The following is an 18,330-nucleotide window of genomic DNA, read 5'->3' on the forward strand; positions in this document are numbered from 1 at the left end:
GCTATTGTGCCAGATTAGAAACACATCGTCTATATATCGACGCCATACTTTGACGCCTGATATAAAGGGGTTAGTGGGTGACAGAATAGTGGTAGTTTCAAGAAAATCCATGCACAAAATGGCCAAGTTCGGGGCAAAAATAGCGCCCATCGACGTGCCTTTAACCTGCTGGAAAAATATGTCATCAAAGCAGAAGAAATTCCTAGTGAGGCAAATTTCAAGTAATTTCAGAATAAATAACGTGGGGACTCCATGCGGTCTCGGTCTAGAGTCAAGAGTTTGCTGGATAACTCTGAGGGCAAAGGGCTGTGGAATATTGGTATAAAGTGATTCCACGTCAAGGGTACAGAGGAGGTGCTCAGAAGGATCAAATGGAAGGTGTTCGATCAAATTGATCATGTCCATGCTATCTCGAATATAGCATTGAGTCTGGGGTACGAAGTCTTTTATAAAATAGTTGACATACTGGCCTAGCGGTTCTAAAATAGAGCCGCAACCCGAGACTATAGGGCGGCCAGGGGGAGAGGTAAGGTGTTTGTGTATTTTTGGAAGAGTGTAAATTACCGGTGTTCTGGGTGATTTGGCATTGAGAAATTGGAATTCTTTAGAGCTAAGAAAACCTTCATCTCTTCCTTCAGTGGTAATTCGAAGTATAAGAGCCTGTAATTCATTTGTGGGGTCTCTAGGCAGTCTACAGTAGTGCTCAGCGTTGTGTAGTTGGCGGAATACCTCTGCTTTGTAATCAGTCAGTTCTTGTAAAACAATGCCACCACCCTTATCTGCGGATTTAATGATAAGGGAGTTGTTACTTTTTAAGGATTCAATAGCTTTCTTTTCTTGAAGGGTTATGTTAAATGGAATAAACTTTTTGGTGTCTTTCAAAGCGTTGAGGTCTTTGAGTACCATTTTTTCAAAGGTGACAATTTCCACCGGTACCATGTTTGACGTTGGAAAAAAGGTTGAGGGGGGGCGGAATGGTGTAAATGCAGTCGGTTGAGGTGTGGCATTATTCAAAAAGTAGGCATACAGACGAAGGCGTCTGAAAAATCTGAGTAGCTTGGCATGAAGGTCAAGATAGTTGGGATGCGTGGTGGGGACAAAAGAGAGCCCTTTGCTAAGCAGAGATAATTCAGTGTCGAGTAGGTTGTGTGATGAAAGATTAAAAATGGGAATTGTTGCCAATTTTGGGGTTGCGGTTGTAGCGGAGTTTACCATTGGTAAAACTTCTGTCTGGTTTGACGTTCGCCGGGTTGGTTGTACCATCTCTGTGCCCGTTTGACTCGCCCCCGTCTCGATGGTTCTGTCTGGCCTCTGCCTAAAAAATTCTGGTTCCGGGAGGAAGTGCTGGGGCCCTCACCTGGGTCAGAGTTATCGGAGGAATCTGCTGAGGTGTCTGAGAAGCCAACAAGGGTATTCCGTTTGTTAAAACGTCCCCAAGGTCTGTTGTTCTGCGGATTTGAGTAGGACCTGTTGGTGTAAAAGTCTTTTTGAAGGTAGGGGTATGTACGTTCAATTGAGTATGCTTTGATATCCTTCTTGACTTTGAGAGACTTCTTGTTTTGTTCAATTCTATGGAATTCATCAACGGATTTTTGGACAGATTCAATCAATTTCTTGGCCTCAGTAACTGAACTAGAGTCTTTTATCTGTTTCTCAATCTCAGTCAATTCCTCATTGAGTGTCGTTAGTGTTTCAGTTGCAATATCGATACCCAAGACTAACCAATGTCTAGAACACGTTGTGCCAATATAACTGAAGTTGTTAATGTATTTAGGGTTATCCGTGAATATACCAGGAATATTTCTCACTTGGAGCCCCACAGGAATGATATTGGCTTTAAGGTATTCAGTTAGCATACGGACCATAAGTTGGAGACGGATCTGCTTCTTCTTACATTTTTCTAGTTGCTCTGACAGGGAAATATTTGGACTAGCAGTGTTGTCAGTTGCATCAGTAAATAGGGAGGGACCTTCGCAGATCTTCTTTATATAGCGTGCGTGCTAGCCTCGATCATTCGGTTACTTCACCGGTCATACCAATTCCTTCGCGTCAACAACCAGCCGTCTGGTGTGTTTCTCACGTATGGCATGCCGTGCATGGTTACTGACATTATTGTTTCTCACAGTATTGTTAGGTTTTAATGTACCTCTCCCTTCTCTCTTATTTTCTCCCTTTTTCCATTCGTACAGGAATTGTAAATTCAGGCTTTTATTCTCTCTAGTCCTGATGATGATCTATGTATTGGTTGAATAGATCGAAACGTCGTCGACCCCATGTACAAACATGCATTTTAAACGCATTTGTTAAAAATTGTGCATGTCATTGTACCTTTAAGAAAGCTTGCCCTTGTATTTCGTACTGGCTATAAGCTTCATTCTTCAGCCTGATGTATGTTTCTTGTGTTTGACTGTCTGTACTTTCTGTTCAGTTTGTAAGGACACAGGACTGTGTCCCACTCTACATTCTATTTGTATGTCAGAAATTAATTCTATTGATCATTAAAACTTCAATGTCCGGCTGGGCATTGTACAAGTGATATAGAGCCGATTCTGGTCTATATTTATCGCATGTTGCATTGTTTTTGAAGGACCTCTTGTTTTTCAAAATACCAAAGTAAACAGAGGCAGGCAATGGGTGAATGCTGGTGATGGGGGTGGGGGGGTTCACAGCTGCAAGGTCTCGGCGTCGGCTCTCCGACGTGAGAAACCCACAGCTGTGTTTGTGCTTGGATGGTAGGGGAGAGCTCCGAACATGAGGGAGGAGGGAAGCCAAAAACAAAGAGGCAGCGACGGAAGGGAAAGTTAAGGCGGCACAAACATTAAACATAAAGTGCAGCGTCTGTGAAGGCATACTGATAGATAAGCCGAGGAAAATGAAAAAATAGTGCGCAGGAACCAATATTAAAAAAGAGTAAATACCACAGTAAAAGGCGCGACCACCTGGAAGGGTCCAAATCGCCAAAAGGCTTGACTAATTTTCCATATCCACAGGCATTTAAGAAGGGCACTAACAGAAGCCAATAGGAAAGATGGGAGGTTCTTCAACCATACATACCAGATACAGCGTATCTCACACCCCACAGCTGCGTTTGTGCTTGGAGGGTAGGGGATGGCTCCGAACGTGAGGAGGGAGGGGTAAAATTAAAAACAAAGAGTCAGCGATGAAAGGGAAAGTTAAGGCGGCATAAACATAAAGCACGGCGTCCGTAAAGCCATGCCGATGGATGAGCAGAGGAAAAGGAAAAAAGAGTGCACAGGAACAAATATATATTAAAAATGAGTAAATACCACAGTAACAGGGGCAGTCGCCTGGAAGGGTCCAAATCGCCAAAAGACGGGAATAATTTACCATATCCACCAAACAAAAGCAGGCATTTAAGGAGGGCACTAACAGAAGCCAATAGGAAATAGGGGGGGTTCTTCAACCACGCACATCAGATACAGCATGCCCCGAAGAGCAGAGCCTGCGTGCTGCCCATTGCTTAAGCTAGAAAGAGAGGCAGTAGGCCTTCTATTCAATGATCCCTTCTTTGCTAGGAGGCAAAGATTTTTAATGTTTTTTTTCCTCTCGTAGGGAAGAGGAGTATCATATTGTGTGGCAGGGAAGGATCTAATTATGCGTCAGGGGTGACTAAATTATGCAGCAAGAAAACCAAAATTATGCATCATATTTTTTGATTATCTCATTTTATTGTTATTTTTAGACGTTAACACTATCTGTCCATTAGTTTAACCTCATTACCATTGATTTGGGTAACAATGAACATCTGTTATTCTGCGCCAACATACCTTACTGGGTGAACGTCCATTTTACAAGTACACGTTATGTTATTAGTACCAGTTTGACACCCATATACAGCAATAGGCAACTGAAATGTAATTAGTCGACATTTGCAAATGGTCTTCTACTGCGCAGCAGCACCTATTGCTCTGATTTTGGTAAATTTTGAGCAGTTTAGGCTAGAAACAATAGTTTTTGTTAAAAGCAGATTATGCAGCGGTTGATGGATTATGTGGCAAATTCATAATTCTGCAGAAAACTCCACAAAAGCACATAATTCCAGTGGCCCTGCTTATTGTTCATCTATTATAAGAAAGCACAGTTCTTAATGTTCATCCCCAATTAAGCAGCCCATTAGTTTATCATGTATAAACAATGCTCTTCCCTTGTTATACATCCCTTAGTCAGAACCAGCGACCCTTGTGTATACACTTTATAAAAAAAACCTCGGGTTATTTTGATTTCGACAGATGCAGGACAAACACCAAAAATTGTCAGATGTCTTCTTTGTCATATTTGGGCCCTCGTTTTGCATAACCTTTTGTGGGATACGATAATTATCGCACCTGTTGAAATCCAATATCCTAGAGATTATATTTAAGGCTCCCTGTTTTCCATTTTTACAGACAAATACAGACGGAAAACCATTTATTTTCCTGTCTGTAGTTTTTTTATATGTGGAAAAAAACTGAAATTGCATTCTTTTTTGAGTGATTCTAAATGCTGTCAGTCATGACTGCCAAGCCAATGGCTGTGCAGATTGACAGGTAGGGGGTTAAAAAAAGAAAATAATTTTAGTAAAGAGGCTTAAACAGCAGTAGATATGCACAACCTTGATATTAAAATGTTTATCATCTGTAGATGTTCATATCATTGAAACCTATTAGGCGTTCAAGCATGAATGCACATTTATCAGTTACATAAATGTGGAACTATACTAGTTTGAACTTCATTTTTTCACAAAACCCAAAATAAATATGGCTAAATACAGATAACATAAGCAAAAAATAAATATGGATAAATACAGACGGAAATGCCCAAAAAATAAATACCATAAAACCGGAAGCCCTAATTATAATTTAACTGGTGCGATAATTTATCATAACAAGTTCAGTCTTTTAAAATGCTGATTTTGGTGATTACTGCATCACACTCCACCTTTCTGTAAATTTGCTTAGTATTTTTCCCCATGTTAAATTTGAGCAGGTTTGACCTGCCAAAATATAACTCTAGGGGTTGGTAATCTCTGATAAACATATAATTGCTACCACTTAGCAAATTGTTGTTTGAGGGACTTTGAGTGTATAGACGTCTATACATTGTAAATAGAGCAGTTGTGACATCCGACTACTTTGAGTAACCCAGCGAGTTTTATTATTCAGTATCAGTATCAAAATGCAGTTTATTTCGGTTACACTAAAACCTTGTAAATTTTCTTTATTTCATAGCGTATCAATAATCAGAAAACATACAAAAGTTAATAATGTTCAAACCTACAAAAATATAAAATTACTTTATAGCAAATTATGCTCGATGAAGCTGACATAAGTCATTTGTTTTGACCCAATCTACAAAGGTATTTTTCACATTAAAGTTTGACTTGGCTGCTCTAATACCTGCATTTACTTTACGACTGGAAACTCACATTTGCTTTTCACACAAAATGTGAATTTACACTTGTGTGTGTGTGTATGTGTGTATATATATATATATATATATATATATCACAGGAACCGATAAGAAATTTGAAGAAGGCAATGACGCTACCTCTGCTCCAAAGACCACACGGACACGGACCTCCAGTTAAGTGCTATTTATTTTGCTGGCAGTGTCGTCTTGACGTTTCGGCTCCCAAGAGCTCACATATATATATATACTGCTTTTCAGGAGTCACTGTCCCTTGTTTGTAATCAAGAGTCATGGTTCTGATGTTCCAAGCTTTATTAGACAGCCCTGTCCTCTATTCAGTCTTTGTTGAAAGGGACAGTCTTTCATTGGCCATTGTTCATGCTATTAAGAGGCACAGCCACTTTTAGTTCATCCCCTATGATGATACATAGTCATTTTTGTGATGTCAACTTTTCTGGGGAGTGCACCTGGGTAAATCTCCTAAGCCTCAAGAGAAAAAATATGTAGCATACACTCTTTGAAAAAAAGTAGATAGGGCAAGTGTCTCTCATTCCTCCCCACAATGCACTTTGCTCACAGAGATAAGAAGTGTTTGGAGTCAGACAATCCTGTCAGAGTAACTCTCATTTGCAGGAGTATTGAATGAATATGGATCCTCAGTGTAGACCCTAGAAGCAATAGAAACAAACACATGTTTTCATTGTACAATAAAAGTTATTTATTATGCACTATTTGTTCATACATCTTATGTATCAGAAGGATGGTAATTACAACACTAATCTCAGCAGTCATTAAGGAAGGTGAATATCAGAACTACCTGAGATATGACACCACACATTCCTATTCTCTCCAGTAAATGTTTCCATTCGATTAGCCCCGCCTGATACATACATATTTGTTATCAACTTCATGGGTATTACATTGGATGAGTGGTTATTAGAATTCCCCAACTGTTTCTATGTCGAGCCATGTAAGTACCTCTGCACACCTTTGAAATCCCTTCGAGTGTGCAGTCGGATAGCGGCACTTCAGCATGTTCCTCTAACAATCATATCTGCCCCACCCAAATCCTTGATACTCTTTATACCTTGTCTTCCAATGATTTTCTATGGAGAGGGGAAGAGAAATTTTGCAGCTTTCCTTATCACCTCTCCAGAACACTAGCAGGGCTTCTGTAACAGAAGCACATAGAAGCAGATACATGTTGCCATTTTATTTGCTTAAGCCTGAGTTTTGCAACGCCACATGTAGTTTTAATCATTGCACATAGTCCTGCAGCATTTCAGAGAATGGAACATTTTATTTCTCTTGTTTTGTTAGCATGACTAGTGGCAACTTAGAGCTCTGTATTACAAGAAAAGCCCTGACACATTTGACAGCCCCCTATTTTGTTTCTTTATTATGAGACACAGTCTCATTCAGACTCTTTATCACCTAATATGAGAACAGTCCTTAATTGTTTCTTTTTTTATTTCCTATTAGGTACTATCCTTTATAGCCTACTCCATACTATGAGGCAGCGTCTTGTATTTATTATGAAACAGAGTTCCTTACTGTTTAATGCTTATTAGTGGTTATTAGGCATCTCTTTTTGTCCATTCCCTACCCTGAAGCACAGCCTCTGTTTTTCTTCCTCGGTTAGAGGCACAGTGCCAGACACACACACGTAGCCATTTTGCAGACACGCAAAACCTCAGATTCGCCCAATCACAAGGTCTTCAACCAGGAATGTTCTTTTTGTTTCAAAGTACTAAACCCATTTTACGTTGTAGTCACAGGTTACTGAATCATAAAATAGGTTAAGAAAGGCATAGCAGATCGCTGTTTGGATGGGGCATGTTTAGAGCATTCCTGCCAAACATCAATTCGTTATGGTATTTATCAATGGTTTGTAACGCAATTTCGGTAGCAAACCATTGGTAGTAAACCGACCTCCTCAAAGGAACCCCTTCTCCTTTGTGAAGTAAACAAAATAGGTTGCTTGGAAGTGGGACTATTAACTCTTAAACTTTTTTTTTAAAAAGGTAATGTTTTTAAACAAAGCCCTGTTTCCTTTAAGAAAGGAGGCAGAATTGTTTTAAAAAACTATTTAAAAACAGTCACAGGCAGGCCACCATCCCTGTGATGGAATCCAACCAGAGCAAGTCACAATTTGCAACTCACCCCACAAAAAGTGAAAAGTAATGAGGTAGATAGATTGTTACCCTCTCCGAATGAGGATTATGAAAACTGACATATCAGTACCTTGGCAGGGCCGCAAAATCAGATTCCATTCCTCAAAAGTCAGCGCACAATATACAACCGCTTTTCGAGCATCGGTTCTTCGTACATCTGGCCCCCTTTCCTTTATTTATTGTTTTGCTTACCCTCTATCTTGAAGTTCTGTGTCTTATCGTTCATCCCCTATTATGATTCACAGGCCCTTGGTGCTCATCTTGTCATGAGTAACAATCCCTTAATATTCATCCTGTACTATGAAGAGCATGGTTGTAAATGCTGAACCGTAAGGGTCTTAACCAGTCATGGCAGTTTTTCAAGATAAAGCAAATACAAGGAGATGATGGACGGAGCACGGAAACTTTTCAGACACTCACCCCCAGTCACAGATCTGGGTTGAATCCATTATCGTTCTTTAGCTCACTTCGCCACCTCAGTTCAGACCCAGCTATATGCAAATCAGTCTTGACCCTCTGCCTCATGGGAACAGTCCAGCCTGAACTGCCAAGCCAGGTCTTCCCTGAACCGGAATCAAACATCCTGGGACTGGTTTCTGGGTAACACCCTTCTTCAGCCAGGCTAGCTTTAATCCAGTGTCAAAGTGAGCAAGGGACCCAGGTCCGGGCATACCCTGCCAACTTAGGGCGAACAAAACAAACACAAGGAAATGATGGATGGCGCACTGAAACTTTTCAGACATTTACCCCCAGTCAAGAGATCTGGGTTGAATCCATCATTCTTTTGCTCACCATGCCACCCCAGTTTAGACCTGGCCATATGCAAATCAGTCTTGACTCTGTGCCCCATGGGAACAGTCCAGCCCGACCTGCCAAGCCAGGTCTTCCCTAAACCAGAATCATGCATCCTGGGACCGGTTTCTGGGTAACACCCTTCATCAGCCAGGCTAGCTTGAATCCAGTGGCAAAGTGAGCTAGGGACCCACATCTGGGCAGATCTCTGTACTGGGGTGAATGTATGACATTGTTCTGCATTCTGTCTATCAATTGTTCTTTTTGCGTTTGTCACCCCGAGTGGGACGGGTATGCCAGACGTGGGTCCCGTGCTCTCCATGCCATTGGAGTCGAGCTATCCAGGCTGATGAGGGCTGAAAGCCTGAAACTGGTCCTAGGATGATTGTTTCCAGTCCAGGGAGGACCTGGCCTGGCAGTTCGTGCTGGACTGTTCCCAATGGGCGCAGGGTCAAGACTGATTTGCATACGGCTGGGTCCAAACTGGTATGGCATGGTGAGCAAAAAAACTATGGATTTAGGCCCAGATCTCTGTACTGGGGTGAATGTATGACATTGTTCTGCATTCTGTCCATCAATTGTTCTTTTTTTGTTTTGTTTTTCAAGATAGTCTCTTAATTGTGACAGAGAGAGCTTGGTGCAGAAACTATGACCTCAGCTTCTGTGACAAATACAAAGTCCAATTAAATTGATACAAGGCCAGTATAAATGTTGTGTATGGCCTTCTATTCTGATAAAAATGGAAACAGCAGTAAATTAAAAGATATATACAGAACAATTGACAAACAAATCCATCTACTTTATTTCTCTAGTCAGATCTAGACAAGGAAGTCTGTGACAAGCTTGCTAGTTTTTGTAATAAAAAAAAGAACAATTTGGAAATCCATTGTTCAAATTCCCGACCATCTCTCTGAATCGATCTTCATTTCATCAGTCTGGGAAGAGTTTATAGACCTACCTCCTTGCCAAATTAATTTAAGAAAGATAGATGTGTACAAGAGTTAATCCGTTGTATCTGAACAAAGTCAAGCACCACTATACAATCTAACAACCAAATGAGTGTGATTTTATTTAATCATGACATTGAAGATAATCAGTTTATATACAGTAGAATACAATTCATCAGTGGGTATTTTTCGAGCAAAAAGGTGCACAGAAAAGTGAGGTGGTAAGTGCATGGAACGGATTGTTATGAAGGACAGTAGTGCGCATATAGATACATCAATAAATTGATAAACAACTATCCAGACAGTTTCCTGCCAAATTGTCGTGTCCCCTCCGGGTTTCTCTCCTCAGAATGACGCTGATGCTCTATGGGGTCCACCTCCCATCTGCCCCTAGTCCGGAGAATGTGTGACACACACGGACGGAGGAGGCAGGTGAGCGAGGGAAGGAAGGATAGGGACGGCTGGGAGGGAGATCTGAAACAAGACAAAACAAACTGTGAGCTAGAGACTCTTCTACAACCTCCCCGGCTTCCCTTCCGTGGGTACTCCTTCTTACCTGTCGTCTCCTCCCGCCTCTTTGTTGGGAAGTTCTGTTCCACGACACCACCTGTTATGTCACAGGGACGTGGGGGAGCAAGGCCAAGGTGACCCTGCGAGGTACTAGTATCAAGGAGCCGGGAGCGGCTCGCCTTGAGAAAGCGAAACGTCTTCCCCAGGGGCTGTGACTTGATTCGTCGGAACCAACAAAACAAAGGGGGGGGTCTTCCAGCACCGTTAGTTCACGGTTCTGCTGTGCCCGTCTTGGGTATCCCCTCTACTGGAATAGTTGCAGTGAGGTCGGGTTCTGAGTGGCTGTGTTGGCGCTGCCACTCTATGCTCGGATGCCCAGCGAGCAGAGGAGCGTGTGAGTCTGGGGCCCCGGAAATCCTGGGGCGATGAGTTGGTAGGACTCGCTACACCTCAATGCTCCAGGCGGAGCTTGGAGCAGAGGAGCGAGCGCGTGAGTCGGAGGCCCCGGAAATCCTGGGGCGATGAGTTGGTAGGACTCGCTACAACTCAATGCTCCTGGCGGAGCCTGGAGCAGAGGAGCGATACTCCCCTGGATGACGGCCCGGCACTCCTGGGGCAATGAAGGTTGCGCGCGGAAGCCCGGAAATCCAAGGGCGTTGCTGGCGGCGTTGCTTCTGCTCCCGCTCTAGGAGGAGCCGAGAACCGGGGTGCGTCTTACGCGAAGGTGGAGAGGCCCTGCTCTCCTGGGTTGACAACAAGAAAGGGCTCAGGACCGGTAGATCAGTACCGGCGTTGCGGAGGTGGCGCACTTCAAGAAGCTAAGGTACGCAGTTCCAGCCGACGAGAACTGCCAACGCTTCTCTGCTACGACGGGAACGTCCGGGAATATTCGGCACCGCCCTCGACGTCTTTGCAGCCTATATGCGTTCTCTTCCGCGTAGGCGTATCACGTGGTGCGGGTTTCTTCCCGGAATTCTGGGAATCGTAGTTTGTGCACATGAGCGGCTGTTCCGTCCCAGCTCGGGAGTTTCGGGATGCGACACTCAGCGCATTACCGAGTGCGAAACCTGACACAAATGCATTAAATGACAAATAATAACATAATTACAGATATAAATTCTCTGTCATATATGTCTGACAATACAAACAAAGGAGAAATGTCGACGTTTCAACCCCTATACGGAACAACCAATTGTGCGCATTGTGAACGGGGTTTTCATCAGGACCAAGGTGAAGGTAGGAGAGTGGGCACCTAAGGACAATAGGATGAGGTTACTTGGGTGGTGCGTAGAGGTAAAGAAATTCATCAAAAGATCAAAAATATATATGAATTACCAGTAAAAACAGCTATATTGCTTCTGGCTGTGGATATAAAAACGGGGCTCTGTACGCTCCTGTAAAGGAAAGAGAGGAGACAAGAACACTAGGACCTCTGTTCCTGAAGGTAACTGCGGAGTCATGATTATAAAAATGTAATTGAATCTGCAGAGAGATTCGAAAGACGAACGTACTCAGATATTTTCAATAATGTTCGTGTTGAACAAGCAGTTAAAGCCCAGGTTGCTCAGTAACCTGTGGCTGAAGAAGGTGATACATTGTGTCACAATTTGTACACCAGCTTCAAAATTGGTTCAAAAAGGCAAAACAATTGGACAAAGCGCCATGGGAGTCTACTTAGATCACCTTCCAGTGTCGAATATGGTACCCCACACAGATCCTCCGTGCCCCCATACCTGTTTAAAGCGTATGTTCAACCCTTAGCACTGCTGATTGAAACTTTTAATCTGAAGTTTTACACAAAAGCGGATGACACACAGTTATTTTTTCATCTCATTTGTCCACCTCATGCTTCTCTGACCATACAACAGTACCTCCTAGAAATAAAACGATGGAAGAATGACGGCTGGGCATAACTTAACTGATAAACGTAAGGCGGTCATCATTGGAGGTGACTGCTTTGTGAGTGGTTTTGGCAAAGTTAAGTAGACCAAGCCCCACCTGCCTCAACCACTGTAAAGCGCCTAGGTGGCAAGGTAGATGACCAGCTGATGACACCTGCCCAGGTTTCCTCAGTGGTATCATCCTGCAATTTTCAGCTGTGCAAATTTCTCAAACTGACACAATTTCTATTGAGGGGCTGTGAGCTGCTACGGCCCTGGTAGGTTAACAGGCTGTATTAATGCAACGCCACATACCTGAGTATATAAACTCTCCCCCTCCATCACTTTCTAAATCAGGCGGCCAGGAAAAATCTTGAGGGGCTGTGGTTCACAAAGACTATTGTTGCCATCATAGTCCTAAAGCTGGCCTTAGAACTCATAAGGCACCTGTTACATATCTAGCTAAAGGAATAGGTGCAGTCCTGGATCCCTGCCAGCATCAAAAACCTGAAAAACAAAATGCTTTCACTCCTCTGTAAGTGGAAGAAATCCTAAAGGCGGGATATTTTGAGGCCTACAAAATTCCCCGAATAACCTCTGGACCTAATGTACTTTCTACACTTTAACCCTGTCAAACACCAGAACAAGCCTATCTACGCCTCTCTCAAATGATTGCCATCATCCAAGGCTTCACCAATATATCAGACTTTTTTCATCGTGCTCCCCGGTTCTCTTGCGTTACATCCACTGAGTTAATATCCCTTCTCAGAGATGCCAGCCTCTTATGCACACCGTGTGATGCCCCTCTACACCCAGATCGCTAATCTCTAGCCCCGTGCTTGCATGTTGTAGTCATTCTGTTACAAAACAGTCCCCCATCCTTCTCGTTTCAGATCAGCAGAAGTCCTGCCCATAGAAACATGTACTGCTGACACAGTAGCCTCATATAACAGTTGTGCCATCTCTTCTATTCTTCTCTAAAATTCTTGAATGCTTAGTTTTTAATCGTATCACATCTGTCCTTCTTACTCATAATCTTTTAGGATCCATTCTGTCTGAATTCAGGGCGTTGAAATTCACAAAAACCGCTATCACCCGTTTATCCAACTTTATAACCCATGCACCCCTCATAATCGTATCTTCTCTCTGAACCCCTTCTGCTGGCGTTAATAATGTTGAGCACTCCACTTTACTTTCCTCCCTAAACAAACTTGGTACCTCCGGATCCACTATCAAGTAGTTCTAATTCTAACTCTCTGGTCCTTCTTACTTCCTACATTGAACCCTGGTATCCAGGGTTCAGATCTCAAAATGCTCCATGCCATCGGCCACTGGATAGCAGTTTGCTCATTGATGTTAAATCCAACCAAATTGCAAATAATCTACTTCCTTACCACCCGCCTAACTAACATATCATTTCCCCCCTGACATAATGATCACAACATGCTCTGCCAGAAACCTAGCGGTACATTTCAACTTTAAAAAAAAAAAAATTTCATTGAAAGGAAAAGGCATGTCGACATACATAGCTCTGCGCCTACAACCCGGAGGCCGGCTACTATGTTGCAAATATTAACCCAACAGCACAGGTTATCCCACATCCCGGAGGCCGGGCATCACCGTGTGCAGCCGGTACAGCTCCTGCTGCCTTCCGAGTCTCTGGCCCAGTATGTCATTGTCTTTAGAGTTACCCCCTTACAGGGGCATAGTTCTGAGTATTTTCCCCCCGCCTATTGTTCCCTTCTATTCCGTGACATTTCAACTTTTCAGTGAACATGGATACGTTCTTAACTAACACAGCCACGCCAACTATATTTCAATTACTGAAAATCGGGAAATATACTGCAGCATTTCCTTTTGCTCAGCCAAGGCATTCCTCACTTGACTATTGCAATCTTCTGCAAGTAGGCCCCATCATATTTTCTTTAACACACTGGGTAAAGTTCTACATTTGAGTAGAATAAATCACTTATGTATTCCTAGACACACTACTAACTCAGAGTACCACTAGCAAGTTGCCTGGTTTTCAGCTGAAATTAGTACCGCAGTGGACCCCCTGGAACTCGGTCACTCCCCCTCCCCCAACCTTATATTTAAAACCAGTAGTTGCATGGACTCAGCCTACACATATACTGCTGCGTATAGCAAGCCAAAACGTTTGTAGCTCTGGGCAGCTTTCAAAACCTCAACTCTAGCCTGAGTTTACACAAACAAGTCAATGTTATTTACCCATCAGTTCATGGCTTTAGATGTTTCACATATTTGATATGTTGTGGTCCTTCTTCGGTAGTGTCTAAGCATGTTATTAAATCCTACTACTACTAAGAGCCTGGGGAGCCTTAGGTCCCTTTGCAAACAGCAGAGATGTGGCGCCTCAGTGCCGCTATTGGCATAATAAATATTTGCAAGTTGGCCAACGCTGCAAACCCTGAATCCAGTCCGCTAAATGTGGTCCTATTGAATGCACCACACAGTGGATTTCGTAAACCTTTTTTTTACTTACTATACCCCTTAACAAAAACAAAGACATATTTGTGTGTTTTGTTGTTACTGAATTGGATTGGCTCTTTGCCCCAGTTCACCCACACTCCTTTGCAGCATTAAAACTACCCAGAAAGCTACTACCTTGATTTTACTTGTTTTTTGCATTGTTATTCTTTCTTGCATGACTTATGTTTATCTGAGTTAAAAGTGAGAATGTGATCTCCTCGTGTTCAGAACCAACTCAAGAGCTAGGAGATAAGTTAGCAATCTGCCTTTTAACTATACTGACCTCCATTGTTTCCTACTCAGCTTCATTCGTTCATTGTTGGTGTCTTAAACTCCCCATTTCATTGTCCCCTTTTCTTATCTTTTCAGTTTCAACTGTCGGTGATGCCTGCCACACAGTGCTGGGAAATGCAGTGCATGCCATTTTAACATTGCGGACGGTGCTGCAGGCAGCAGCGCCGTCCGCAATGTTAAAGGCCCGGGATCATAATATGTGTGGTGGGACCGCCGCAAGTCTGGCGGGCGGTCCCAGCACCGCAACGTCCGTCCGCCATTGTAATGAGCCCCCTAGTCACAGAGGCATTTTGGAGTATGTAAAGTAGTACACTTGCAGTACACTTTTTACGTAGTCTTATGTGCCTTTGTGAATTGCCCCAAAAACACCTAAAATGGGAATATTAAGAGAATGATCATATACAGTTTGTACAAATATAAACAACTTTGCCCTTTGTGCACTTTTTACTAGTTGGGAGTTGGATGTTTCAGGGACGAGTGACAAAGGTATGTAGAAGTAGGCACAAGAGTAGTCCTGTAGTAAGTACTACTTCCTGTACTTTTAAATTCTGTTCTAAATCAGCGCCATTATCTTTCCCCTATTCCTGAGTCCTATTTTTAAATGGTTATTTGAGCCGTAAATACAAATAAAAATGTTTATTCTGTTTCTTGCCTTTACAGGTAAGTGTGGTTATGGCCTGATGAACGTAAACTATGCGAAATAATGGTTATTTCTCTGCTATATTCCGTTTCAGATCTCTGAAATAATGCTACTTTATCGACAAAGAGCCCATAAATTAACCATGGCTATTTAGGGAGGTGAGCGGGGCTTCCCTAGTACCTTTATTCTCTGGAGCTGAAAAGTGTTATATTTATACTCAGGGCTTTAAGTGGGCCAGGTCTGAGCACCGGCAGTTATTTTCAGGGGGCCTCGAAACGGGTCTCTATCGGGCTCTATTTTCGGGCCTCTCAGAGGTAGTCCGTTTTCTTTTTTTTTTTTCTTGCACCAAACTTATTTTGCTCTAGTTGGAATTGCCAGGCTAGATCCTGAGGCCGCTGACCTATGCGCACGCGATAGATCCTTTCATGCAGATTTTTATCATATGATGCGGGACTGTGGGGAAGTATCCCAGTTTAGGGCAGAAAGTCCTCTCTTTAATTAATGACTTTTCAGGCACATATCTCCGAGTCATTCTGAGTAAAGCTTTGTTTGTTGGGTAAGTTACCTAGAATTAAGAATAATAAAAAAACTTGTAATGTCATAGATTTAGCGCCTTATTTTTGGTAAGCGTAAGATAGCGATCCTGCAACCAGCCCCAAACACACACAGCCGCACCCGAGTACTTCACAGGTCTTTAAAAGACCATTTGCTTGTTAATGGGGCTTTGTTGATTTTTACCCGTTTGTAGAGCCCCTGCAGCTCCACTCTGCCTATTGCTTGAAGAATTAGCCCCCCTCCGCCGAAATGTTTTCTTAGCCCCTCCCCCTCGAAATTTGGCTCTACTTGTGCCTCTGAGGAGGTTGTATGGCGGTATCCATACATATCTTTATTTAGACCATGCCCCTACTTGGATAGGCCACACCCCTTTAAGAGGTTTGCCCCACCCCTTTTAGAGCACCCTCAGTTTTCTTTCCCCACTATAAGCCCTGTTTATACTCAATGATGGATACGTAAGTGGTATCAATATATGAAGTAAAATGGAAGTGGTAGGTGAGTGAGAACGTTTCATCAAACCCATGAGTGTACAGCTTGTTAACTGTACTTTTCTTATTATTATGTTTTGCAATTGCACTCTGGCAGCTGAATGCGAGAAATCTGTCCGGTTCAAGATGATTGGAAAACAACAGAAAGAGCAGTTGTAATACTTTCTGGAAGTTGTTTGTGGCAATGAGGACCACGTTCTGTAAATCAGTTCACCCTGATCACATCATGTAGGGAGAACCTCAGATTTCCGGTTTAGGGTCCTGGCTTTGGGAATAATGTTCCTCAGCATCTGGTTCTACCCATCACTCACCAGCTGCAGTAAAGCTCCAGAGACGCCTAACTGTATTATGCAATAAGGCTCCAGAAGTCGACTTCTGAACAGGGAGGACAAAGCCGACCTCTCCCACAACATGAAGCAGGTCAAAGGTTGTAAGTATCCCGAGTACTTGCATCCAGCACTGTGTCTTTCTCCTCCCACACCCCGCTGTGTCATTTGCAGCAGAGGCGCGGAAAGGGCTGCATGTAGTATTAGTTCTTATGGTGCGCTTCACAAATCACACAAAATGCATGCCTGAAGAGGTTCAACCTAGCGCTGCTTCTTCTACACGTACGAGCTCCAAAGTTCATACGATGTGCTGAATATGCCCTTTGTACTTGTCAACGCCACATTTGTCAGCCCATTTTATCTTGTATCTGGGTTTTAGTAGACTACGTGTGTTGTATATTGTGGCTCCTGTCTCAACATATCAATTTCCTTGACCTGTTGTGTTTGAATTTCAGCTCCAACATTATTTACAGAAGAACTACGTTTTATTACTGCCTTGGGAAGAGTTGGAATGTTCAGGAACTTCCTTGCACCTACATCTGCCTGGATTTTTTTTCAGCAGACAAGCAACAAAGCACCGAGCACGCCCAGCTCACCAAGGTGAAAGAAAAGGTGTCTCGCTATGGACTCCGTAAGCAGCGAAGAAGTCAGGTAAATACCAGTTGTTGATCTCAGGAGGCTGGCTGTTGAACACACTGGAGTTTATATTACTTTCTCTTGCTATCCTGCATCCTTCTTTAAGTGGCCGCCAATTTCTCCCCTCGCCCCCAATACCCCCCCCATCATAGTTAAACAGTAGCTATTGGCACAGTCATTGATCTCTATTCTGACATCCTTGCCCATGTGTATTGGGGTCTGGCCGCACAGATGTGAAAACAAAAAGCATTTAGGAGTTGTATGTATTAGATGTACAAATGTTAATATGTGGGCACTTGATGAGACCCATCAATACTACATTACAGATAGCTGCAACCAACAGAACCGTGACCAATACCATCTGCACCCATACTCGTACTACCAAAATCATCACTATCAATCAGCCAGGCATATAGCGCGGCTAATCACTCTTGAGGGTATCCATGCGCTATGAAAACCGTGCAGCTAGGAAGGTTAAGGGATCAATTGAACAACCCGGTCTTGAGTCCTTTCTTGAATTCCAACAGAGAGGATGCGGTCCGGAGGTTAAGTGGGAGGTCGTTCCAGGACTTCGCTGCGAGGTAGAATAAGGAATGTCCTTCACTGTTGCTTCCGTGGATGTGGGGGATGTGAGCGAGTTAGAGGGAGGCAGAGCTCATGTGTCTGGAGGGTTGGTGGAAATTCAGGCGGTGGTTGATGTATGCGGGTGCTTGGCTGTAGAGGGCTTTGCAGGTGTGGATTAGCATCTTGAATTGACATCTCTTCTGGATGGGGAGCCAGTGGAGCTTCTTGAGGGGAGGGGTGATGTGGGTCCGCATAAGGAGGTTGAGGTTGAGTCTGGCTGCTGAGTTCTGTACGGTCTGCAGTCTCTTCAGGAGGTACAAGGTGATTCCTATGTAGAGTACTGCGTTGCCGTAGTCCAGTCGGCTGGTGACTAGGGCTTGAGTACCGGTTCATCTGGTGTGGACTGGGAGCCATTTGAAGATCTTACTAAGCACGCACAGCGTGAGAAAGCATGCGGAGGAGACTGCATTAATCTGACTCTTCATGGTGAACTTGCTGTCCAGGATGATGCCTAGCTTGTGGGTATGGTCTGTCGGAGTGGGTGAAGGTCCTAGTTTGGAAGGCCACCAGGAGTCGTTCCACGGGGAGGAGTTGTTCCCGTAGATCAGTACTTCCGTTTTGTCAC

At 43.3% G+C, this 18,330-nt stretch overlaps 1 protein-coding gene across 3 annotated transcripts in view; it reads left to right on the forward strand.

Annotated features, from left to right (window-relative positions):
* The window catches only part of GANC (glucosidase alpha, neutral C), a 386,043-nt gene that overhangs the window by 14,321 nt on the left and 353,392 nt on the right, over positions 1-18,330 (forward strand). For all 3 annotated transcript variants that reach the window (XM_085627093.1, XM_085627092.1, XM_085627091.1), the window contains exon 2: positions 16,961-17,156. In XM_085627093.1, the coding sequence (XP_085483219.1) occupies positions 17,128-17,156 (29 nt within the window). In that variant the 5' untranslated portion in view covers positions 16,961-17,127. The remainder of the gene's footprint in view (positions 1-16,960; positions 17,157-18,330) is intronic.

This window comes from Triturus cristatus, chromosome 9 (assembly GCF_964204655.1).
Source record: "Triturus cristatus chromosome 9, aTriCri1.1, whole genome shotgun sequence".
Lineage (NCBI taxonomy): Eukaryota > Metazoa > Chordata > Amphibia > Caudata > Salamandridae > Triturus > Triturus cristatus.